The sequence below is a fragment of the Myxine glutinosa genome, unplaced genomic scaffold (assembly GCF_964187855.1).
Source record: "Myxine glutinosa unplaced genomic scaffold, kmMyxGlut1.1 SCAFFOLD_2327, whole genome shotgun sequence".
NCBI classification, from domain to species: domain Eukaryota; kingdom Metazoa; phylum Chordata; class Myxini; order Myxiniformes; family Myxinidae; genus Myxine; species Myxine glutinosa.
Genome location: NW_027618422.1, coordinates 36,998 through 62,844, shown reverse-complemented (window position 1 = coordinate 62,844; position 25,847 = coordinate 36,998). Strand labels below are relative to the sequence as shown.

General features: G+C 46.1%; 1 protein-coding gene across 1 annotated transcript; it reads right to left on the bottom strand.

Moving 5' to 3' along the window:
- Positions 1 to 1,715: 1,715 nt before the first annotated feature.
- LOC137415920 (inositol 1,4,5-trisphosphate receptor-interacting protein-like) lies at positions 1,716 to 25,073 on the bottom strand. The gene is made up of 2 exons (XM_078769385.1): positions 24,975 to 25,073; positions 1,716 to 4,108 (listed from the first exon to the last, which is right to left on the bottom strand). Exon 2 carries the CDS (start codon positions 4,104 to 4,106, stop codon positions 2,496 to 2,498), a length of 1,611 nt encoding a protein of 536 aa, XP_078625511.1. The 5' UTR covers positions 4,107 to 4,108; positions 24,975 to 25,073; the 3' UTR covers positions 1,716 to 2,495.
- Positions 25,074 to 25,847: the final 774 nt, after the last annotated feature.

Below are 25,847 nucleotides of genomic sequence, written 5' to 3'. Positions count from 1 at the left end.
CGTGAGATGATGGTGAATTAAACGTTGTTTTGTCATTTCATTTTAATATTGTTTGGGTACAAAACCGGAACTTGTGTGTGTGCGTCTTGTGCCTTTTGTCTCGTGTATCTTGTGCTCTCGTGAACCAGTGTGGGATTTTGGACAAACTTGGTATAATTAGGTTTCCTCTAAATGCAATGTAGAGGAATACCTATTGTTTTTACTATAGTTTATTTTTACTCTTCTTACAACTCCTCCCCCCCCCCCCCCCCCCCTTCCTCCCCTTGCTCCCCTCCTGTTTCCAGGTCTGAAAATTTTAAAATAGAAGTTCTCTGCAACCGTTGGTCTGATTGGCATGAAATTTTCAGCAAGTGATTGGCTAGACAATATATAATTTTTTTACTGCTAATTATGACGTCATAGGAACAAGTGGCTTGGGCGCCATCTTGGAAAAAAAAAAAACCTTTAACTTTGCCTCTCTATCTCTGAAATGGCTCAATGGAAAAAAATGTATATGACTCATTCTAAAGAACTCTGCTTTGGGACCAAAAAATGTTTATTTAGGATATTAAGTGCTAACGTTATGAGGTTAGAATTTGACAAATAGAAATATTGATGCCACAAGTATGATATTGTTTGTGCATAACCTAAGTGAAAATCTGGTGTTGGGCTAGCGGCTAGGGTGCCGGCTTAGGATCCTAGGATCCTGGGTTCGAATCTCGGTCGATCGCCGAATTAACGCCAGGGGGGTTGACTCAGCCTGTCATCCTTCCGAGGTCGGCTAATTTGAGTACCAGTTCACTGGTAATTCCCTGTTTGTCGTTGAAGGCGGCAAAAAGGGTTGGCGTCAGGAAGGGCATCCGGCCGTAAAACATTGCTTCAAAAAGGGGACCAAAAAACAACAACTACCACGGTCCCCGAAAAGGCCAACCCCCGCTTTGCGGGGAAAAATGGCCTCTAAACGGTGGTATAACCTAAGTGAAAAACAAATTCAGGATCCAAATTTTTTTGACGTCGCCATATTCTTTTTCATGAAAAACACTAAAAACCCCTTTTCTCCGAAATGGCTGAACAGATCGAGCCCAAACTTTGCAGGCATGATCACATGTCCCAGACGAACCAATAATCCATGATTTCATAGGTCACATGGTTTAGGAGTTATGACGTTTTGAAGCATAAATTAAAAACCCTATTGCCTCCCTCAATTTTGAAGATATCGAGTGGAAACGTTACATGTATGTTCCCCATGTCGGGAAGTTAAAACATTATTTGGGAAGTTGTGATAAGTCACATGGTTTGGCCGCAATAAGTATAGTTGAAAGAAAATCTTAAAAAGCTTCTATCTCTTGAACTGCTGCATTGATTGACCTGAAACTTTAATGTAATGCAGCTGTCATCAAGGGGAATAAGTATTTAAAATTTCAACATGATTAGCTGTACGGTCTGGATGCCAGAAGTTATTGTTGGAAGAAGAAGAAACTACATTTTTTTCTTCTCAGGCCATGTGAATGATTTAACACTGCCATTTTTCGGATTTATTTCCTTTAAAACTCATTTTATCTGCAGTCGTTGGACTGATTGACAGGAAATTTTCACCATAGGAGTGCCTTGGCCTGTAGAAGCTTGAGAACAGCTGTATCAAATCATTCTTGGTACAAGTATAATGGTGTCGGCGGAGGCATATCGGTCAACTTCCTGATGTCGAAGAGTGTCGTTCTAGTTCTTATCTGCAACAATTGCAAAAAATTGTTTTTTTATTGAGCAAAAAATATACACATAAAACTGCAGGTAAAATCAACCAAAAACCCCCACTATCCCAAAATATGACCTGAAACAGTCAGTTGCATAACACCAAATCATCACATGAAGTTGTAGGTAGATGCTTCCTAGCTGTTCAGCTTGTGCTCAAGCTAGAGCTGAATCTCGTGCTTTATCACATCTCCATCAGCAACGGGTGCTTCTAAAGATAAGTTTGCAGAGCTGGAACTATGCTCAGCCGACATACAAATGCCCTGGCCTCTGAAAAGAAAATCATCATCAACGTACCATAAAGGCAGGTGTTGGCTTAAGGGTTAAGGTGGCTGGCTTATTATCACAAGGTCCTGAGTTGGAGCCCTGCTGTTAAATAACACCAGGTGGGTTGATTCAGCCTGCCATCCTTCCGGGGTCAGCAAAATGAGTACCAGCTTACTGGTAACGGGGCACTGCATCAGCGGCACAGCCATGCTCCCAGCAATGATGCAACGAGCAGCCACAGGCTGCATACAAAATAATAATTGTTACATATGTCATAATGCTGTTTCCATATAATGTGATAACTATTGTAAGATGTTCCACCAGTCTGGTCTCTGACCTCTGAAGACCTTTTGAAATAAATTTTGAACAATTGCTTGATGCGGACACATGATCTATATGTTATTCGAATTATTTACAAGCTCTCGAATGAGCTGCTTGAGATTTTGGGGACATTGCTTTAACCAAGACATCATGTCGCAAAATGAACGTAGCTTCTCGAGTTAGCTGGAAGGAGCTCTGTTGGGTGGGTTGTTAGGGTTAGCAGACTGCTTGGTAATGGCGGACATCTCCTTCAGCGTCTCATCATAGTTCTCCACCATCATTTGTAACCTCCCCACCAACTTTTCAAATTCTCGCCGGGCTTTTCCCCAACCGCCCGACAGGGGTGTTGCCAGCGATCGATGCATAAAGGGGACACATGCTTTTTCTACAATGGTCTCATCACTCCAGGGAAAGGACAGAGAACCCTCATTGGACAAGCAGATGGAAACCTCATTGAGTAGATCCTTAACTCGATCAGACAACAGATGAGGTGACCAAGAGCCAACGTCAGTACGATGAAGAGTTTTGAGAAAGAGGGATTCGATGAAGAGGTGAGCAAAAGCCGGAGAGAGTGAAGAAGAAAGGAGTGTTGTGGCTGAAGTGGGTTTATTTGGAAAGAGGGTTTTGTGTGGTGGTTTGTACCCACAGAACAACGCTGACACTATCCGAGCACAATCTACATGACAGGATGCTGGTCCAAGCTGCCGCGTGATGCTTGTTAAAAACCTCTTCTCATATACTCCCAAAGACATTTGCCAACCACCTCCAAATGTATCAGCCAAAGCGTAGACTTCAGAGCCTCCAGAAGCCAGCCTTACAGCGGGCACCACCCGGAAGTTGAGCCTATGGCCTGAATGGAAATGCAAAGCCATGCATCCTGGATACTCAGCATCACGAAGCACTAGCTCTCCATCAAAACTGGGCTTTTGAGCCTGCAATCCTGCAGCAAGGCGGTGTTGGAACCAGTTGGCTAAGGCTGGTGCTGCGATGTTGAGTTGTGAAGTCTGGCATCTTGAGTTCTGACAAACGAGACAGATTGAGTCTGGCTCACCATGCCGGCAGCCACAGGATGCATTATTGATGCAACAAAGAACCACCTGTACTGCGGGCGGGCTCAGGTTGCTTTGGCTGTTCCGTCTCACTTCTGTTTTGACATCCAGCACCCACTCACCTTCAGCTGAAAGTGGTGCGTACAACTCAAAGAGTGGTGGTGAGCGAAGGACTGCTGAAACTCCAGCTGAGACACAAGGCCCAAAATAAAAAACTGGTCTTGGCCCTCCATCCCTTATCTCACTGGTCCACAGGTCCATGGTGTCATCACTAGGTGTCGCTGCAGCTGCTGACTCCAGGAGCTTGTCAGCAAATCCTTCGATCAAATCCCAGCCTTGTGTGAATCCTGGACCACGACTAAGCAAGCACTTGAGATCATTGCACAGCCCACTCCAGGCCTCATGTTGGCGTGGCGGAGTCCATAAAGAAGTGTGATGAGGTAAACATTTCGAAGGAGGTTCGATACAGCCCGGATTTCGACGCCGAGGCCTCAATGCTGCCACAACAAAAAGGATGGTGAAAAGGAATTCTCCAAGCCCCAAACCAGCATCCAATGCAAGGCAAGGTCGCACTGGTCGCACTGGTTTCCTGGAGAAAATCAATATGTCGGGTTTGGTTGAAGGATCCAGGTCGATGTTTGGAGGAATCGAGGGCCAATATTCATGGTGCGAAGAGCTGGGCGGGGAGCACTGTGGAAGAAGGGCTGCTAACATGGCAGCGTAGCTCCAGGGTGAAAACATGGCTTGGGTGGGGATCAGAGGAAAAGAGAGTAGGATTATAAATGGGTGTTGTTTTTTCCATCAGTATGTGCATTCCAAAACTTTTCCAAGTCCAAGCAAGAGCCGAGGCACAGAATACCATCGTCATTTTGTGCAGGACTAGATATGGCAACATACATCCCGTTCATCACAAACAATCATCCAAAAATTATATAGCAAAACGATCTGGGTCGCTTAAGGGTTTGTGTTGCCATATTCTCTCTGTGTCTGTCTCCTGACTAATAATTGTTGTGTGAAGCAAGGAGAAGCTGACATTTTGGGCGTCGACCCTTCAGTACAGTGAAGGAGGGCCTCGAAGGGTTGACGCTCCGACCGGTTGACGCCCAAAACGTCGGCTTCTAGTTCTTCATAATAATTGCTGAGTTGGCAAAGAAATGGTTGTGGTTGGTAAAGGTCATAATTCACAAAAAAAGAAGCAGCAAGCGAGCTTTCTAATCTCCACCAAGCCTTGTCTTTGCAATGTGAGTACTTTGCTCAGTTGCTGCTCTTTTGTTAGGAATAATTATTGAGGTGTCACAAAGGAGGTAGCCATCATCACGTTTCGGTAAACATCCATCCAACAACCATCTCCTCATTCGGGATGCGACAAAATCGAGAACTGCACTCAGTAGAGAGCATACCTCCGCCAGGTGAACAGTATACGTTTTGTATCCTCGAGTACACCAGAAAATCACAAAACAATCACATTTAATCAAAATCATCCGTCCACAACTTCTTGAGATATCCTGCTATGTGTTGGTTTTAGCCCTATCAATAGTGGAGAATTACTTTAAAAAAAAAAAAATTCTCACATCCGAATCCATATTCAGATCTTCACCAAAATTGAATCGATTCTCGTCACACACACAACCGGTCCACTAAGTTTCGTCCAAATCCATCCACAACTTTTTGAGATATCCTGCTATATGTAGTTTTTGGCCCGATCTCCCAATGAAGAATCACTTAAAAAAATTAATAATTCTCATATCCGAATCCATATTCAGATCTTCTCCAAAATCGAATCGCATCATCCTTGTCAGACACCCAACCGGTCCACCAAGTTTCGTCCAAATCCGTCCACAACGTTTTGAGATATTCTGCTATGTATCGTTTTTGGCCCTATCTCCCAATTTGAAGACTCACTTAAAAAATTAAATAATTCTCATATCCGAATACATATTCAGATCTTCTCCAAAATCGAATCGAATCGTCCTTGTCAGACACCCAACCGGTCCACCAAGTTTCGTCCAAATCCATCCACAACTTTTTGAGATATCCTGCTATATGTAGTTTTTGGCCCGATTTCCCAATGGTAAAGAATCACTTCAAAAAATTAAATAATTCTCATATCCGAATCCATATTCAGATCTCCAAAATCGAATCGAATCGTCCTTGTCAGACACCCAACCGGTCCACCAAGTTTCGTCCAAATCCGTCCATAACTTTTTGAGATATCCTGCTATGTATCGTTTTTGGCCCTATCTCCCAATGGTGAAGAACCATTTCAAAAATTCTAGTAGCCGGATCCGGATCTTCACCAAAATCTAATCATTTTGTCCTTGTCACATACACTACGTTTGCCAAATTTCGTCCGAATCCGTCCACAACTTTTTGAGATATCTTGTTCACAAACGGACAAACAGACAGACAGGGGTGAAAACATAACCTCCATCCACCTTCAAAGGTCAAAGGTCGAGGATTCTGCAAAGGTCAAATTTTCAAAGTTGTCGGAATCGAACCGAATTTTCGGTATTGTGCAGCTAATTAACCTCATAACTGATTATACATTATTTTCTATCTCATTTCAAGGTCAGTAACCTTCGTTTTGACATTTCAAGGTCACAAAGGTCAAATTTTCAAAGTTGTCGGAATCGAACCGAATTTTCGGTATTGTGTAGCTAACTAACCTCATAACTGATTATACATTATTTTCTATCATTTCAAGGTCAGTAACCTTCGTTTTGACATTTCAAGGTCACAAAGGTCAAATTTTCAAAGTTGTCGGAATCTAACCGAATTTTCGGTATTATGTAGCTAACTAACCTCATAACTGATTATACATTATTTTCTATCTCATTTCAAGGTCAGTAACCTTCGTTTTGACCTTTCAAGGTCACAAAGGTCAAATTTTCAAAGTTGTCGGAATCGAACCGAATTTTCGGTATTGTGTAGCTAACTAGTCTCATAACAGATAATACATTCCTATTTATATTTTTTCAATGTCGGTTTTGACCTTTGTCATTGAATACCGCTCGCTCGTGAACCATCGTCGTCTCCTGACTTGTATTTATCTTTTTAAGTGATTCTTCACCATTGAGAGATAGATATGGCCAAAAAGATATCGCACGATATGTCAAAAACTTATGGACGAGTTATGACTAAACCTGGTGGACGAGTTGGTTCGGTGATGAGAACAAGTCGATTCGATTTTGGTTCAGGTCTGAATCCAGATCCGGCTTATCAATGGGATACAAAACATAAACTTTTCAGCCCGGCGAAGTTGTGCGCTCTACCTAGTATTGTAGTTTTACATGAATGAGCACGAATACTACACATTTGTATCTGACATTTCAGGATTCCTCGCATCATCAGCCAGAGCTGATACCGTTACCAGGTAGACCTCATCAACAGATTTGGTGGTACTGGTTCTGTATTGAGGAGTCGTGTGTTCCGTTTTAAAGAAATATGGATGACGTACGATTTAATTCTTGCGCTGTGCCGAAAGGCAGATTCGATAGAAAAATGATTACACTGGGTGGTTTGCCTTTGCTTTCCAAGAGGTACTTCGGACAGGAATGTGCAATTTGTTCAGTGCCGGCGATAGCTCACCTACTCTTCGCGAAGGACACCGTGGGCCTCCTCAAGTTCCACCAACGAACTCAGCACAACTGCGAAACACCACACCAGGGCGGCAACTTACAGCCGGGTCGGGGTCGTTCGAACCCAGGCTGAACCAGTAAGAGACGAGCGTGCGGTCCTGCCAGCCAATGGCGTACCCGGAGCAATGGAAACAACCGCGCAGAGGAGCTCGAAACTTGGGCGTCGCTAATAAAATGTTCTTAAGTACGTTAATCTCGGGAAATGTATACGTCAACCGTGTCCGAGATGTTGGCCGTCTCACCGTGTCCGGCGCGCTCCGGGTCGCCCTGCCCGAGGTCCCGAAACCAGCGCCCTTCCTGTTGCACAGCCGAGTTGTTTTAACGGGACGATTCGCACGCACAGATGGACATCGGGACCGCCAGTCCGACTATCACGTGTCGCACTCGAACTGCATATCCCGCTCATGAACAACATGAAGCAGGACGGGGACATAATGGGAACGCTGTCCGTTGCACGTGGAAAAACGAACGTATTATTACGTGTGTGCCTCGTGGTCGTGACCAAGATGACGTCGAGTTTTCCGCAATGTTGTGGTTTCGACTTCGTGCGGTTTGGTGTGGATCCGACAATTTAAATAATCCTGGTGTGTGTGTCCACCTGCCCTCGCGGATCGTCGGACATTTTTTTGGGCGCGAAACCTTTGCAAGAAGACAAGTCGCCTTTTATTATTACTTTGTATTTTTGTATAGGCTACAAAGTCAAGGCTCATGGAAGAGCTAGAACTTAGAAAATTGACCAGGTGGTCGCAACCGAACAGAAGGAAGAGAGAGAGAGAGAGAGAGAGAGAGAGAGAGAGAGAGAGAGAGAGAGAGAGAGAGAGAGAGAGAGAGAGAGAGAGACTTTTTGACTTTTGTATCTTTTTATTATAAAAATAGAAAAAGAAAACCCCCAAATAGGGGTCACATTCTCATTTCAAGCAGAGAAACAAACCAAAAATATTAATACAGTAAAATTATGCACAAAACATTTCACAAAACAATAAACGTTTCTCCAGGATTTTACAAATGACTTCTTTCACGCACCATTTGGTCTCAAACTGTGGCAGCCTTCCTGTTATGGAGAAAAAGGCAAAGTCTAACTTTACACGGCTCGTCACAAGATTTTTAAACAAGAATAAGGCATTTTCCTCATTAGCTCCGAGATCATCAACTTTTCTTTTTCTTGATTTATACACTGCCATTTTTGCCTGTGCAAGCAGGAAATTACCTGACACATCATTCAAATTATTGTGTGAGATGTCTAAGCCATAAATGAAAACACAAGTGTTGAAAACCAAACCAATCCTGCCAAAACAATTCTTAAGAAAGATAAATAAAGGAGCCAACCGTTGACATTCAACATAAATATGAAAGAGGTTTTCAGGCCTTTTACAAAAGGGACATTCATCTGCTAGGAGACTTGAGAAGCGGTGCAGCAAGTGGTTAGAGGGGAGGATCCAGTGTGCAAGTCTCCATTGGAGGTCACCATGTCGTGGCGGCACAGGAGGATGATAGAATCCTTTCCAATTAGGAAAATATGGGGGGGAACAAGGTAAGAGGTCTCTCCATCGAACCCTCCGCTGTGTCATTTGCCCTTGCAAAAGGAAACTTACGCAACCCAAATAGAGGTCTTTTTGTTTAGGAAACCCATTGAATCCTATGCTAAAGGGGGTACACGGAGGAGAGTTGGCAAGGGAAAACTTGCAAATAAGTTCAGGAAAGGTAGCAGGAGAAGCACCTTGTTCGTTGTCTGCTTGGACTTGCTCCCAGTTAGGTGCAAGCTGTACATAAGTATGAAGCACACAGCGTAGCATACGTGCCACAACTCTGGAGGATCGCACGCCAACCAGGCTTGCCAATGCATCAGCTCCAATCCAACTGCCATTTGGGCTTAAAAGATCGGCGACCGATTTTATGTTCTTCGCGACAAAGCATTGAACGAGACACCTATCAGCAGGCATACCATGTAAAATTGAATTGTAAAACAAAGGTTCCATCAAGAACATTTGCTTTGTGTACGAATGCGTAGCTCTTGTTGTCGTTAGAGTTCACCATGCGTTTAGTACACTCTGATAAAACCTGGAGAGGGGAGACATATCAAGATGCGAGAGATCCATCAAGAATATAGCGTGGTCATAGCCTAGTCTCCCCGCCTGCTGCAAAAGGCGACGAGCGACGTCGACCCAAGGTGGAGAGGGGTGCATGTACAGCATGCGTAGAGCAACCGAAAGTCGAAAGGCCGTTAACCGGCTCTTTATGTCAACCAGGCCTTGGCCTCCATCGGTCAGTGGCAAGCTGAGGACCTCGGGTCGCAACCAGTGCTTTCCATCCCAGAAGAAAGACACAAAGCACTTCTGGAGCTGTTGAAGCAACACTGCCGGAGGGTGCAGCACAAAGAACCTGTGCCATAGGGTAGAGGCCACCAAACTGTTGATCACCAAGACCCTTCCACGATAAGACAGTTGTGTTATCAGATTTCTCCATTTTTGCAGTTTTCCTTCAACAAGATCCAACAGACCAGCCCAATTCTTTGCTACTGTGGCATCATTACCCAAGAACACTCCAAGGTATTTCACGCCATCAGTGGCCCATGCAAGAGGAGCAGGAAGTTTGGGTGCCGAGTGACATAACGGACCAAGCCAAATGGCGCTCGTTTTCTCCCAATTCACTTTGGCTGAAGAAGCCTTTTCAAACACGGATAGACAATAACGGACAACGTTAATGTCATTGAGGTTCCGCACAAAAACACACACATCATCAGCATATGCCAGCACCTTAATGGGCCGTTCAAGATGAGAAAACCCAACCCCGGTTAGTCTAGCATGCAAATAACCCAGTAAGGGTTCGATGGAGAGAGCATAGAGCAAGCCAGAGAGGGGGCAACCTTGTCGAATTCCCCTGTTGACAGGCAAGGGTGTAACAAGTCCATTGTTTATCTTAAGCACACTAGAGATATTGTTATACAGTATCTTAATGTAAGAAATGAAGGTCGGACCAAGTCCAAACCGTTCAAGCACTTTGAAGAGGTACCGATGATCGACGCGGTCAAAGGCCTTCTCCTGATCAAGGAGAAGAAGTCCCAAATCTGTGGGGTTTTCTTTGCACAGTTCAATCATGTCTCTTACGAGGGAGATGTTGTCATAGATGGAGCGCTTGGGTACACAATAACATTGGTCTTCTTTCAACAATGAGGAGAGATGAGGAGTAAGTCGCGATGCCAGGGCTTTTGAGAATACTTTATAGTCTGTGCATAGCAAAGACATTGGGCGCCAGTTTTTAATATAGAGCAAGTCTCCTTTCTTTGGAATGAGGGTGAGAATAGCCCGTCGGCAACTCTGAGGGAGCTCTCCAAGCTGGCAGCTTGCGTTCAAGGTGTTGAGGAGTTCGGGACCCAGTAGATGCCAGAATTTCTTATAAAATTCAGTTGTGAGTCCGTCCAATCCAGGCGCTTTCCCAACAGCAAGGCTGTGCAGAGCGGCGCCAAGTTCGTCCAAGGTAATGGGCCCCTCCAGGTAGGAACGTCCACCCTCACACAACACTGGCAGCCCTACGGAGATAGAGGCGACACTGACAGGATTTATTTGCTCCATCGAGTATATTTTCGAGAAATATTCCTTTGTGAAAAGTTTAATAACTGATTGGTTGAAAGTGATGGATGAGTCTGCCAAACGCAGTTGAGAGAGCTGTTTGTTCGGGAGGCATTTCTCTAAGGAAAAAAAATACTTAGTTGGTATGTCTGTCTCGTTAAGGTGCTGCACCCTCATCCGAACTAGGGCACCACGTGCATTCCTCTCAGTTATTTCTTTCAAAAAAGACTGTTTTTCGGTTAAGGCTCTTTGCACATTATTATTTTGTCCTGTGACCCTCTGAAGATGTAAAATCTCTGATTGCAATAATTTCCTTGCTTCATAATCAGCCCTTTTTGAGAAGCTCTGGTATTGTTGGCAGAAGCCTTTGATTTAGGTTTTTACTAGATCCCACCACACCAGTGGGTTAACAGAACAGCTTAGCTTCCGTTCCAAGAGATCTGTCCAGAAAGATTCAAAAGCCTGAATAAAGTTGAAGTCTTCTATTAAACTATTGTTGAATTTCCAGTGAGAACTCCCTGGACACGGTTTCGAGAGTTGAACGAATGCTCGAGCTAGGGAGTGATCGGAGAAACCGGAAGGCACGATGTCAGATTTGCAAACTCCATGTAACAGGTGAGAATTTACATAAATGCGATCAAGCCTCGCAAGTGAGATGTGGTTGTTGGAACAACGACACCATGTGTAGGATTGTTCGGAAGGGTGTTGCAAGCGCCAGACATCATGGAGATTATATTTTGCGATGATATTTGCAAAGAGTTTTGCGGTACATGGTTGAGGTTCCAGCCCGTTTCGGTCGCATGAGGCATTAACAGTACAGTTAAAGTCGCCACCAATAATTAGACAAGTCTGCAGATCCAGTGTTTGGAGGAACTTTCTCAGTTCAGCAAAGAAGGAGATCCGCTCACCATTTTTGCTTGGAGCATACACATTAAGGATTGTAAACTTGACCTGATTGAGATAGAAGGTCACAGAGGCAAGATGGCCATCAATGATATTCGCAAATTGAAGCGAGGATGGTTGGAAATGTTTCCCTAAGACAAACATGATTCCTGCCTTAGACGAGGAGCTGTTACTAATAAAACACTCCTTATCCATAATGAGTCGCCACTGGGCCTGAACAGATCTGACGGCGTGGGTCTCCTGCAACAAAGCTATGTCGAGACCGTTTGCGTTTATCAGCTGCTTGATCTGGATCTGGCGGAGTGAACTTCCACCACCATTGACATTTACTGTTCCAATCTTGAAACTCACCATGAATTAACTTAGAGTCTTTTTCGTCTTGGCGATCAATTTTCTTAAACGGTGACAATGTGTCTGACGAAAGTTGAATGAGTCAGGTCTGCGTATAATAGCCTGAGCACACTCAAGGAAGGACGGTAAATCGGGAAAGTATTCTGTTAGGTTTATACTGCGTTTCCTGTACGTATTTTGCAAGAAAAGTCGTATTTGTTCAGGGGAAGTAGGACCTAGACTGGTAGGCTTCTCCATTGCTTCCACCTGGCTGTTTGCTTCCTCCAGGTCAGATTCGTCAGAGTCAGTTTTAATTTCCGAATCACACAAGCTTGTATAATCCTGCATGTCACTACTGTCATCAATATTGGCACACGGACCTGCACTAGTTGTAACATCTGTGTGCTCTCCCACCGTGGGAACATTGCTTTGAGGAATAACAGCAATAATCTGTGGATTTGGTGAAACAGAAACAGCATCAGCAGATGCAGCGATGTTGCTTCCCCCGACTGCAACAACCTCCGATGGTGTGGCGGTATCTAGCAGAATAGGAGTCTCTTGCAAAATATTGATTCCTGCAATTCCAGCTTCACCCGGTGATGAAGTGAGAGCAGTAACTGGGACAGTTTCGCTATTTTCTGCTGACGGGAATTCAGCATCATCATGCTCAGGATTAACATTTTCCAAAGTGACAGCAGGTTCATCACCAGTGGCCTCGGCAGGTTCATCACCAGTGGTCTCGGCAGGTTCATCACCAGTGGTCTCGGCAGGTTCATCACCAATGGTCTCAGCAGGTTCATCACCAGTGGTCTCGGCAGGTTCATCACCAGTGGTCTCGGCAGGTTCATCACCAATGGTCTCAGCAGGTTCATCATCCATGGTCTCGGCAGGTTCATCACCAGTGGTCTCAGCAGGTTCATCACCAGTGGTCTCAGCAAAATCATCAGAGGACTTTCCAATAGCCGAGTCCGTAACAGGTGAGACAATTCCATTTGATTTGTTAACAGGTAAACCAGTCCCTGCATGTGGAACGTCTATGTCCTCACATGAAAGGGGGCCGAACTTGTTAGCTGTAGGTACAGGGTTTGTCCCAGGTAAGCCTTGTAGAGTGGCATCGGTCACGACTGGGGGGGTGTTACCGACAGGTTGCTTATTGTTAAATGCTACCTTTTTCTGAGTTAAATGACCGTCGGGAAAGGTCTTTCTCTTCCTTGACGGAACAATGGTGAAACCATCCCCGACGTTCGTTGTGCTGTTTGGATCATCGGGATGGGAAGGCTGAGCGTCATTGCCGGACATGGAAGATATTCCCTTCACAGGATCACAGCCGAAGCAAAAGATGAAGAAGAAGAATCCTTGTTGTTTACGTGGTTTGTCCCATCGTTCGACGAAGCCGTTTTTGGGCAAGAGCGTTTCAGGTGTCCGAATTTACCACATTCAAAACATTTCAAGGTGTCAGTGGTTACGTATAATTGGTAATCATGATTATCAATTTTGAATTTCAAAACAATGTTCAGCGTTCTTTCGACGTTAGAAGGAGGAAGTACAAGATAAGCTCGTCTCCTGAAAGACATCACATGTTTAGCCCGGTCGTCCTGGCAACGTAAAGGTAACATCGTGACATACGAAACCACAGTACCATAACGAGATAGTTCAGAGACCAGTCTCTCATTCTTCAGGAATGGAGGACAGTTCGAGATGATGACCTTAACGGCTGGAGTGTCGAGAGGGGACACGAGTACGAAATGTCCGTCATCTGTCGATAATCCTGTACATACAATCTCGTGAACCAATTCAGCCTCGGATACGAAAATAACGACACGTTTGTTCATTCGTGAGGCTGCACGAACTTTATCAATACCGATTATGTTGCCCACAGCAATAACGAGGTCTTCGACGCTGACCTCGTTCGGCGGGACACAAACGACGCCATGTCTACGAGTTAACGCTTCATATGCCGCGTAACGCGAAAACGAAGTCATAATTTACAAGTGACGAGGGGGGGGGGGGGGGACAAGGGACGAGGGTGGGGGTGGGACGAGGGATGAGGGACGGGGGACGAGGGACGGGGGACGAGGGACGGGGGACGGGGGACGGGGAATGGGGGACGAGGGACGGGGGACGAGGGACGGGGGACGAGGGACGGGGGACGGGGGACGAGGGATGAGGGACGGGGGGGAGTGGACGAGGACCGGGGGGGGGGGGAGGACGGGAGGGTGAATATCGCTCCCGAACAGTGATTAATTAATTACGAGCCGAGACAGATTTTCAAAGGCGAAAACAAACACAGCTGGTGGAGAAAAAAGCGATCAGCCGGAGGACGGGGTGGGCCGATTAATGCAAAAGTTATCCACAAACAGCTGCGGGCTCTCTTTCTCTCTCTCAGAAAAGGAAAAGGTAACAAAGGACACGGAGTGAATATAAATACAAACGAGATAAGAAAAGGGAATCGAGGAGGGAAAAGGGAGGCAGAGGGGGGTGGGGGAGGCCGAAGCCCCGAAGTGTTGGGTCTGATCAAAGGGGAGGGGTTGGGGCACAAATGCAGAGTAAGGATGTGAAGATAAACGAACAGGGGGAAGGAGAAGGTGAAATACGACGTGGAAAGGGACAACAGAGTAGAACAGCAGAGCAGCTCGTACCTCACCACACATGCACAGCCACCATCTTGCCGCGCCCAAACACACCGACAGCCAGCAGGGGGCGCAAGAGAGAGAGAGAGTGAGAGAGACTGACTGTTTCTTCCTTTTATTACAAGAGTACAGAAAATCAGTTATGTTCAGTCATAAAGAAACAAAACACAATAAAAATGGTCTCAAGGAAAAGTTATTATCAAATCATCATCATCAAGTGTGCATATGACATCATTAAAAACCCATTTTTCTTTAAAACATGTTAAATTCTTGTTCATTTAAAAAAACCAGTATTCTAGCTTTAGTCTTGCATTTACAAGAGCCTTAAGGGTGAGCAGTACATCACATGACGAGTCAGAAGCGTTTCCCATTTTTTTCTTCCTGGATTTATAAATTGCAAACTTGGCCTGGCCAATTAAAAAATTCATTAAAACCACATTCCTAAGGGAAGACGGTCCTAAAACACCATAAATAAAAACATTGTGATTGAAGAGGGAACCAAGCTTCACAAAGCGTTCCTGAAGGAATGTAAAAAGAGGTTGCAATCGTTCACACTCAAGGTATATATGCGGTAGGGTTTCAATGGATGCACAGAAAGGGCATAGATTAGAGTTAGCAGTAGAAAACCGGTTCAGTAAAACATTATAAGGTAAAATCCAGTGTACAAGTTTCCATTGAATATCTCCAACATACTTTGGAGTAGGCAAGAGATAAAAACTTCGCCAATTGGGGCAAATGGGTGGTATTGGGGGTAAAACATCCCGCCATCGAAGCCTCGGGTGCTCAGAAAATGTTTTTGCGTATAAAATTTTAACGTACGCGTTGTACAAAGTTTTCTTTGGAAAGGCGGGAAGGGATAATGCAGTATCATCAGGGCTGTTCAGGCCAGGGGACAGATTAAGTGGCGGGCTGAAGACTAGGAGTTTGGGGAAGTCACCCGCTGTTTCCTCGGGGGAAGGGCCAAGTTCCTCGCAGGTATTACGATACGTTGTGGATATCCCTTGAAGGAATCGAGAGATGATCCTGACAGATTTTATTCCGGTTTTTTGTGCCACAGCGGCAGCACTCAGCCGGCAGCTCCCAGACTCTGTCATGAGGTCTTTCACTCGCAGCAGCTTGGCATCAACAAAGCGTTGAACGAGTCCCCTATTATTCAAGCTGTTTTCCAGGAAGGGGTTGTAGCATAGGGGCTCATTCAACAACATTTCCATGTTGTATGTTGCCATTTCACGGGAAAAGGACAGGGCTTGCCAGGCGTTCATCACCCCTTGGTAAAAGGTGGGCAGCAAGGATGAATCGATTTGATGAGGGTTCATCAAGAAAAGTTCTCGGTCGTAACCCAGCTTGCATGTAAGCTGTAATATGCAGTTAGCCAGAGGCCTCCAGAGTAGGGCTTCATCTCCATATACAAGTTGGCGCACGATATGAAGCCGGAAGACCATAATCCAGCTGCGGATATCAATAAGACCTTGGCCACCTTCAGTGAGTGGTAAATATGCCACGGGGGGTTGGAGCCAGTGTTTCCCGCTCCAGAAAAAGTCGACAATGCTCTTTTGCAGTGTAATAAGAAGGCTCCCGGGCGGTTGTAGGCATATCATCTTATGCCATAGCATAGAGGCGACAAGATTGTTAATGACGAGAGTTCTTCCGCGGTACGAAAGTTGAAAAAGAAGTCCTTTCCAGCGGGCCAGTTTTGCCATTACCTTGTCTGGTAATCCCACCCAGTTCTGCTGCTCAAAGGTGTTGTCTCCGAGGAAAATACCGAGGTATTTAATGCCACTTTTCTGCCAGTTCACTCCTCCTGGTAGGACAATTTTTTTTTTTTTTTTTTTTTTTGTATACAAGATCGAGGCTCGTGAAAGAGCTAACATTAATCACACAAAAAGACAAACCGACACACAAAACACAAAAAAACAAGGGGAGCGGTAGACAAGATGGTGAGAGAGGGGGAAGGACACAAAAGAGAGGGGGAAGGACACAAACACAACATTTGAGAACAGGGACATCGGGAGGACTTGGGGGGAGGTGGGAGAGGATTAAAACATATGAACACTGCAAGGACTCTGGGGTGAATTACCGGGGGTAGAAAAGATCAAGGTTTTCGATGGGGGAAGATAAGAGATGGTGGTGAACAGCTGTTTTAAAGACCTGGAGGGAGGAGTGGGATTGAAGGGAGTGGGGGAGTTTGTTCCAGAGGCGGGAGAAAAGGGGAATGAAAGAGTGAAGGTGAGCAGAGAGCCTAGACTTTGGCAGTTTAACCAGAAGAGGGTTGCAGGCAGATCTTGTGCGACCTGAAGGAATATTGGGGGGACAGAGCACAGAGAGAGCTGGGGGAGCAAGGCCGGAGAGGAGTCGGTAGAAGACAGAAAGACCACCAACCTGCCTGCGGTGAGTGAGTGAAAGGCCCTCGGCGTTGACTACATCGCAGGAGATTCCAATGATTCTGAAAGCTTTGGCCTCAACAGCGTGAAGCCGAGCAAGGTGTGAGGCAGGAGCACCAGCCCAGAGGGGGGGAACAGTATTCCATTGAGCTGCGGATGAAAGCCTTGTATGTGGTGAGGAGCTCAGGTGTGCCAAGGAAGGACTTCGCACGACGGAGGATGCCCAGTCGGCGACTGGCTTTGGAGGCCAGCTTGGAAATGTGGTTTTCCCAAGAAAGATCATGGCAGATAGTGAGACCCAAAAGCTTGAGCGACAGAACTTCTTGGAGAGGATTGTTGAGAAAGTAGATGGGAGGGTTGTCCAGTCGGTCCTTTCGGAGAGACATTGTAAGAGTGTGAGATTTGTCAGGATTGAAAGACATGTTCCACTTGTTTGACCAGTCTGTGATTTTGTCCAGGTCTGCAGAGAGTGAGGAGGCTGCAGACTGCCGATCTGAGGGATGAGGAATGGAGCGACAGAGAGTAGAGTCGTCAGCAAAGAGATAGAGAGGATTTTCAAGAGAGTCAGAGAGATCATTGATGAAGACCAGAAAAAGCACAGGGCCCAGAACACTACCTTGGGGAACTCCAGCCTGAACAGGAAGAGGAGATGAGAGAAACCCATTCAGGGCCACACGTTGACTACGACCAGAGAGGAAGTCCGCCAGCCATGCGTGGAGATCTCCATGGATACCAAAGGAGGAGAGTTTGGAGAGCAGAGCAGGGTGCCAGACCGTATCGAAGGCACGTGAAATGTCAAGGGAGACAGCTCTAACTTCCTGTTTGGCGTTGAGGACCTCCATCCATTGTTGAGAAAGCAGAAGCAGCATGTCCAGAGTAGAGTGACCAGGTCTGAAACCAAATTGATGATCAGAGATCAAGCCATTGGAGAAGAGGAAAGATTTAATATCTGAAGCAATGATGGATTCCATGACTTTGCTGATAATTGGGAGAAGGCTGATTGGTCTGTAGTTGCTGGGATCTGTTTTTGCACCTTTTTTGTGCAAAGCGGTGATGTTGGCTGATTTCCAAGCAGATGGCAGATGACCTTGAGCAAAAGAGAGGGTGAAGAGAACAGAAAGAGGGAGTGAAAGTGCAGAAGAACATGATTTTAGGACCCGTGGGCTGATGCCGTCAGGACCAGTTGCAGAATCAGAGTCGAGGGTTGCCAGAAACTTTTCCACCTTGTAAGGAGGAAAGGACACAGAGTCCAGGAGCAGCTGGGTACGACTGGGTACGGTGGGTACAGAGAGGGATGGGTTTGGGACACAAGATTTAGAGGCAAACACAGAGTTGAGGCATTCAGCTTTTTCACGTGCGGAGTCAGCCGTTAAGCCGTTTGAGGTGAGGGAGGGGATGGAGGGGGAACAAACACCAGAAACAGATTTGACCAGACGCCACCAGGATTTGGAAGAGGGAGACAGATAATTGGCGGCAATCTCCAGGTCCTATCCAAAGGGCTTCACTCTTCTTCCAGTTTACCTGGCCTGAACAAGCCTGACAATATGTTTTTAGTGCCTGAGCCACCGCAGTGACGTCAGCACTATTTTTTATATAAATACAGACATCATCTGCATAGGCAGAGACTTTTAGCGGTGTGGTAAGAATTGATCCAGTGAAGCCAGAAATGTGCGTACGTAATTGGAGCAGAAGAGGTTCGATGGCAAGAGAGTATAAAAGTCCAGATAGCGGGCAACCTTGCCGTACTCCCCGCTGTACAGCAATGGGGCTACACAATACTTGATTAATTTTAAGAACACTGGATATATTACAATACAAAAGTTTAACGTACGAGATAAAAATAGGTCCAAACCCAAAATTCTCTAAAACTCTAAAAAGGTACATGTGGTCAATACAGTCAAAGGCTTTTCCTTGGTCAATAAAAAACAGACCAACATTCATATTAAAATTGTTACAAAACCGAATGGTATCACGGATAAGAAAGATATTATTAAAAATAGTACGTCCAGGAATACAAAAGGATTGATGTTCTCCTATTAGTACATTCATAAAAGGTTTCATTCGATTAGACAAGGCTTTGGCTAAAATTTTATAATCCGTACATAAAACAGAAATAGGACGCCAGTTCTCTATAAGTTGAGTGTCCGCTTTCTTAGGAATTAAGGTGGTGACTGCTCTCCGGCAACTCCACGGCAGTTGTCCATCCTCTAAACATTCATTCAATACCCGCAGTAGGTGAGGTCCAATGGTGTCCAAAAAAAACTGGAAAAATTCACTTGTCAGCCCATCCAGTCCAGGGGCTTTATCAGGTTCCAAGGCCTTCAAGGCAGCGGTGAGCTCAGGTAACCTAAGAGGATCCTCCAACTGCTGCTTCTGATCCTCCGCCAATGTTGGAAGGTTAGAAACAAGTTCCGATATTGCATCCTGGTTAATGTCATGCCGCATAAACCGTTGTTTAAAATGTTTCCGGGCACATTCCCTGATTCTGCCATCTTCATAAAGGAGTTCCCCATCATGGAGCAAGCGTGTAATCATTGACGAAGAGGCCCCCCTTTTAAGGCTGAAGAAGAATTTGGTTGGAGCATCAAGGTCGTGTATGTACCTCATCTTCAGGCGCAATAAAGCATTTTGTGCTCGCCTTTCGGATATGGAATTCAGTAAGGCCGTTTTTCCATGGATTTGTTGCCTCATTCCCTGGTAGCTCACACTTGCGGTTCCCTGAAGCTGTTCCTGTAATTCCAGGATTTCATCTTCAAGTAAGGTTGTGGTTTTTCTTTCCTCTTGAACACCATACGCACGATATTGTTGGCAGAACAGTCTGATGTGCGTTTTGGCATTATCCCACCATTGTCTGAGGTTTGAGAAATTCCCTTGGGAGGCAACCAGAATATTCCAAATTTCCGGAAAAATGTCCTTAAAGGTACTATCATCAAGTAAGTTGTTATTAAATTTCCAAAAAGCACTCTTGTGTTTCGGGCAGGGGGCAGAAATTTTGAGAAATGTTGCGCTGTGGTCCGAGAATCCTGATGGGCAAATTTTGGATGACAGAACGAGGCGTTCAAGTGGAGGATTAATATAAAACTTGTCCAAGCGAGCAAGTACAATATTACCCTGAATGCATCGACACCATGTGTATTGCCTGATTGATGGGTGCTGTACCCGCCATATATCTGTCAAATTCATTTGTTTTAAAAATTTGGTGAGAGGGATTGTGGAGGCAGGATGGGGCTCTGCACTGTTCCTGTCTAGTTGGGGTTGGAGGGTGCAGTTAAAATCTCCACCAATACAAACATGATTGTCTTGGTTTTTTAGGGCGTTTTGGCTGTCGAGGGACGTTAGGTGTGTCCCAAGGTCATTAAAAAAAACTCGCCGAGCTACAGGCGTACTTGGGGCATAGATATTAAAAATAGTATAGAATTTTCCACAGTAGTGGAATTCTAGGGATGCTAGGGATCCCTTGTGTATTTCGTCGAATTTAAGCGATGAAGGCGAAAAGGAGGGGCTAAGAATTATTGCGACACCGCCTTTGCGGGAGTCACCGTTACTAAAGAAGGACAGGCCGGGGAAGAGCCTACACCACTCTGCGACACAGCAGTCGTTGGCATGGGTCTCTTGTAAGAGGGCAATGTCAACTTTCTTCTGTAATAAAAAATCCCTTACTTGAACTTTACGGACAGAGCTACATCCTCCGTTAATATTCAAGCTACAAATGGAAAAACTCATTACAGGTATAAGGAGGAGTGACCACCACTCAATTTTTTGATAGCAGTTCATTCTTAGCTTTTTGCAACCACTTCTTTAAACGGTGACGTTGGGAGGAATTGAAATTAAAAACGTGGGGCCGTTTTACCATCAGTCTAGCGGAATGTATAAAATCAGGTAGCTCCGGAAAAAAGGTTTCTATAACAACATTCCTTTTTCGGAATGTGTCCTTAAGAAACCTTTTTATCTCGGAGGGAGGGATTGGAGGGGTTTCTTCTTCCTTAAGGCTACCACATTCACTAACAGGGTCATCTATATCAGATGGCTCAGATGGTGTGTCACACTGGTTTTCATCATTTATCTCCTCACCGTCATCACATCCCTCCACGTTATCGGATGGGGCATAGTCCATAGAGGGGGGGGACGGGGAGGGAGAGAAATGAGCCATCTTCAGGGGAGGGGGGGAGGGGGGGGGTACTAATTTTTGTGGTTCAACCATATCAGTTTCTAGGTCAGTAGACAAGGGCGAGGATTCATCCACATCTATGTCCTCCAATACCGAGAAACGATTTTCTGTGACGAGGGACAAATCTAGGCCAGAGAGGAGGGGCTGTCGGTTTTCAGTTGTAGGTTTTTTAAAGAGATGACCGTTTTCATCTGTTGTTTGCAGATGTCTTTTTCCTTTTGGGCAGACTAATTGAAACTCGTCCTGGTTAGTGGGAAGAGATTGCAAGGGTTTGGGGGGAGGACGTGATCATCGGGAGGGGATTCCCATCAGCTACCACGGCGAGAGAGGTAGGATCAGTTATAGCAGGCAACAAGCTGTGATTGGACGATGTCGCCTGGGGGGTGAGATCTATCGTTAACAGGAGATGGCTGCAATTAGATCCTTCAGTAGAGGGAGGGGCCCCTGTTTCAAGGGGAGGGGAAGGGGGTACGGCGGGGGGGTTTGGATTGGTGGTAAGAGGGCTTGGGTCGATGGTGGGAAGGTTCGGGTCGGTGGTGGGAGGGCTTGGTTCGGCGGCGGGAGGGCTTGGTTCGGTGGTGGGAAGGTTTGGTTCGGTGGTGGGAAGGCTTGGGTCGGTGGTGGGAAGGCTTGGGTCAGTGGTGGAAGGGTTTGGATCGGTGGTGGGAAGGCTTGGGTCGGTGGTGGAAGGGTTTGGATCGGTGGTGGGAAGGCTTGGGTCGGTGGTGGGAAGGCTTGGGTCGGTGGTGGAAGGGTTTGGATCGGTGGTGGGAAGGCTTGGGTCGGTGGTGGGAAGGCTTGGGTCGGTGGTGGGAAGGCTTGGGTCGGTGGTGGAAGGGTTTGGATCGGTGGTGGGAAGGCTTGGGTCGGTGGTGGGAGGGCTTGGGTCGGTGGCGGGAAGGCTTGGGTCGGTGGTGGGAAGGTTCGGGTCGGTGGTGGGAGGGCTTGGTTCGGTGGTGGGAAGGCTTGGGTCGGTGGTGGAAGGGTTTGGATCGGTGGTGGGAAGGCTTGGGTCGGTGGTGGGAAGGCTTGGGTCGGTGGTGGGAGGGCTTGGGTCAGTGGTGGAAGGGTTTGGACCGGTGGTGGGAAGGTGGGGGGGTTGCTTATTCCCGGTTCGGAGGGGAGGTTGCACTTGTGGAGAATTCTCTTTTCGGGGGCAGTCATGCTTAACATGCCCAAATTGTCCGCAGCCAAAACATTTTAGAACGTTTAAGTCTAGTAGGAAGACTAGGTCCCCCTGCACCCCCCGGAGATATACTTCTAATCAGTGTTTATAGATTGGAAAAAATGTGTAGAAAATGACTAGCTATGGCCCCAGGCTGAAAAAATGTCCCACATACCATTTTTATGCAAATTACTGCTGCCATTATCAAAAAAAGACTAGGTCCCCCTGCACCCCCCGGAGATATACTTCTAATCAGTGTTTCTAGATTGGAAAAAATGTGTAGAAAATGACTAGCTATGGCCCCAAGCTGAAAAAATGTCCCACATACCATTTTTATGCAAATTACTGCTGCCATTATCAAAAAAACGATTTTTGACATATCTCAGCCAATATTGCAGATAATTGAAAAATGAAGGTGTCTAGACCCATGTTTTGAAGGGCATAGATCATGATAGAACTATTCATAACATGATTACATGTGTCTATGGTATACTAGTATGCTAATTAGTGCTTTATTTACAAAATAATCACAGTTTTACGAAATAATAGACTCATATTAAGGTCCGTCTACACAGACGTTAACACAAAGTTTTATTTTTCTAAATACCCTGTGAAATTCACCGAATGCCCTGTGAAACCTGGGATTCTTCTCCAGCTTTTTCAAGGGCCCGACTTTTCCCTTCCCTTTGAAGGCACTGGTGCAGTCTTCTCCGCTGAACACATAGTACCCCAGGAGAGTGGCACAGTAGTCCTCTCCCAGGGATTCTGCCAGCTCAGAGACGTTGACAAGTTGGCGATGCTTCCCTGACCCTGTATCCAGGTACACCGTCAGCTTGATGTTGTGGGCATGGTGGAGCAGGATCAGGAGGATGTCTGTGTCCGGTGTTCTGACTACAGCGTTCTTGTATCCGATGGTAGCAGCATGATGGAGGTACAGAACCACCCTGGTATCAGTCTCTTCCTGGTTGCTGTAGATCGTGGGGAGTTCACGTACCTCGACCTGAAACACAAAAAGGCACCGCATTTCAATCACCAGTCACTGCCAGTTTCAGTATATCTCCGGGGGGTGCAGGGGGACCTAGTCTTTTTTTGATAATGGCAGCAGTAATTTGCATAAAAATGGTATGTGGGACATTTTTTCAGCTTGGGGCCATAGCTAGTCATTTTCTAGACATTTTTTCCAATCTAGAAACACTGATTAGAAGTATATCTCCGGGGGGTGCAGGGGGACCTAGTCTTTTTTTGATAATGGCAGCAGTAATTTGCATAAAAATGGTATGTGGGACATTTTTTCAGCTTGGGGCCATAGCTAGTCATTTTCTACACATTTTTTCCAATCTAGAAACACTGATTAGAAGTATATCTCCGGGGGGTGCAGGGGGACCTAGTCTTTTTTTGATAATGGCAGCAGTAATTTGCATAAAAATGGTATGTGGGACATTTTTTCAGCTTGGGGCCATAGCTAGTCATTTTCTACACATTTTTTCCAATCTAGAAACACTGATTAGAAGTATATCTCCGGGGGGTGCAGGGGGACCTAGTCTTCCTACTAGACTAGTTGGTGGACACGTACACTGTATATTCGTTCTGTTGATGTTTTAATTTTATTATAAGGTTTAAATCCTTCTGGGAATTTTTTAAAATCATAAACACTTGCCGCCGGAATGAAACCACGTGCCTTAAATCGTTGTTTCGTGACCCGAAGGGAATCATGGAGATACGAGACACGATGGTACCGTATCGGGACAATTCTTTAATTAGTACATCGTCGGATACAAATGGGGTGCAATTGGATATCACGACTTTTATCGCTGGGCTATCTAATGGGGAAATCATCTATCTATAATTCCAGTAATCTCTGTCTGTACGTTTGTACGTTTGTACGTTTGTACGTTTGTACGTTTGTCTGTGACCGCTGTTTCTCGACAACCACGGGTCCGATATACTTTTAACTTGCCAGGTATATTGCTGGGGACCCGAGGATGTGCCTTTTCAAGGTTTCATATTAATCGGACAATTACTTACCGAGCTATGTCCAAAAAACGATTCAACCAATCAGAGAGCAGCGAACGATCGCGTGTGCCGGCGTTGCGAATGGACCAAACCATTCCATGTAAATAGAGGGGGGGGTTCTGTGGTCGTTGCGAATGGACGAAACCATTTCATGTAAATAGAGGGGGGGGATTGTCACTGTACTCGCAAGCCGTTCGCCGTTCGCTTTGGCGTTGCGAATGGACCAAACCATTTCATGTAAATAGAGGGGGGGGATATAATTTTAGATAGATATATAGTACGGGCATACATATATATAGTACGGGCATGCCCTAGTTACAAATAAATCTGGATCGATTGTCAAACCCTGTTCGACAATTTGTGGGACACAATCCACGTCGGACAAAAAAATAACGATCCGCTTGTTCATCCGCGAAGCGGCAACAACCTTGTCGATCCCGACAACACGACCGGTTGCGAGGACAACGTCCTCGACACTAACCTCACGTTCCGGAGGTACACAAAAGAACCCGTGCTTACGGGTCAGGCTCTGAAAGGCCGTAAATCGAGATAGTGCAGCTGCCATGCTGGAACAGCTGCACTTACAACCCCTCCCCAACTCGGGGAGGGTGAATATATAATACAATCTTCCCTACCCGAACTCCGGGAATGGGAAGCAATCAGACCTCTCCGATTCCCCGAACTTCGGAAAAGGGAGGCAACAAAACAAACTGAAGGAAGGATAAACGAAAGGAAAAAAAGGAAATAGAGGTTTAAGATGAAGGAGCAAACACCGATCGGGAATCGGGCGACGCCCAAAAACGGCGAACCCTTACCAGCGATCACCCTGTGCTCTCCGGCTCTCTCTCCCGTCTCAACGTATATGGGAATCACCAGGAAGACTCCACGAACAGGTACAAGGACACAGAGGGGGGAAAACGGGGGGGGGAGGGAATGGAGCAACAACACAGAGCACTCACAGGCCTCCACAAGCAGACGCCATGACAGTACAACCAGCATACAAACGGCCAGCAGGTGGCGTCAGAGAGGAGAGAGAGAGAGAGAGAGAGCAAGGGATAGAGTGTGAGAGAGAGAGGGAGATAGTGTGAGAGAGAGAGGGAGATAGTGTGAGAGAGAGAGGGAGATAGTGAGAGGGAGGGGGAGATAGTGTGAGAGAGAGGGAGATAGTGTGTGAGAGAGAGAGGGAGATAGTGTGAGAGAGAGAGAGGGAGAGAGTGTGAGAGCAAGGGATAGAGTGTGAGAGAGAGAGGGAGATAGTGTGAGAGAGAGAGGGAGATAGTGTGAGAGAGAGAGGGAGAGAGTGTGAGCGCAAGGGAGAGAGTGTGAGAGAGAGAGGGAGATAGTGTGAGAGAGAGAGGGAGATAGTGTGAGAGAGAGAGGGAGATAGTGTGAGAGAGAGAGAGGAAAATAGTGAGAGGGAGGGGGAGATAGTGTGAGAGAGAGAGAGGGAGATAGTGAGAGGGAGGGGGAGATAGTGTGAGAGAGAGAGGGGGAGAGAGTGTGAGAGAGAGAGAGGGAGAGAGTGTGAGAGAGAGAGGGAGAGAGTGTGAGAGAGAGAGAGGAAAATAGTGAGAGGGAGGGGGAGATAGTGTGAGAGAGAGCGAGATAGTGTGAGAGGGAGAGGGAGATAGTGTGAGAGAGAGAGAGAGTGTGAGAGAGAGAGAGAGGGAGAGAGTGTGAGAGAGAGA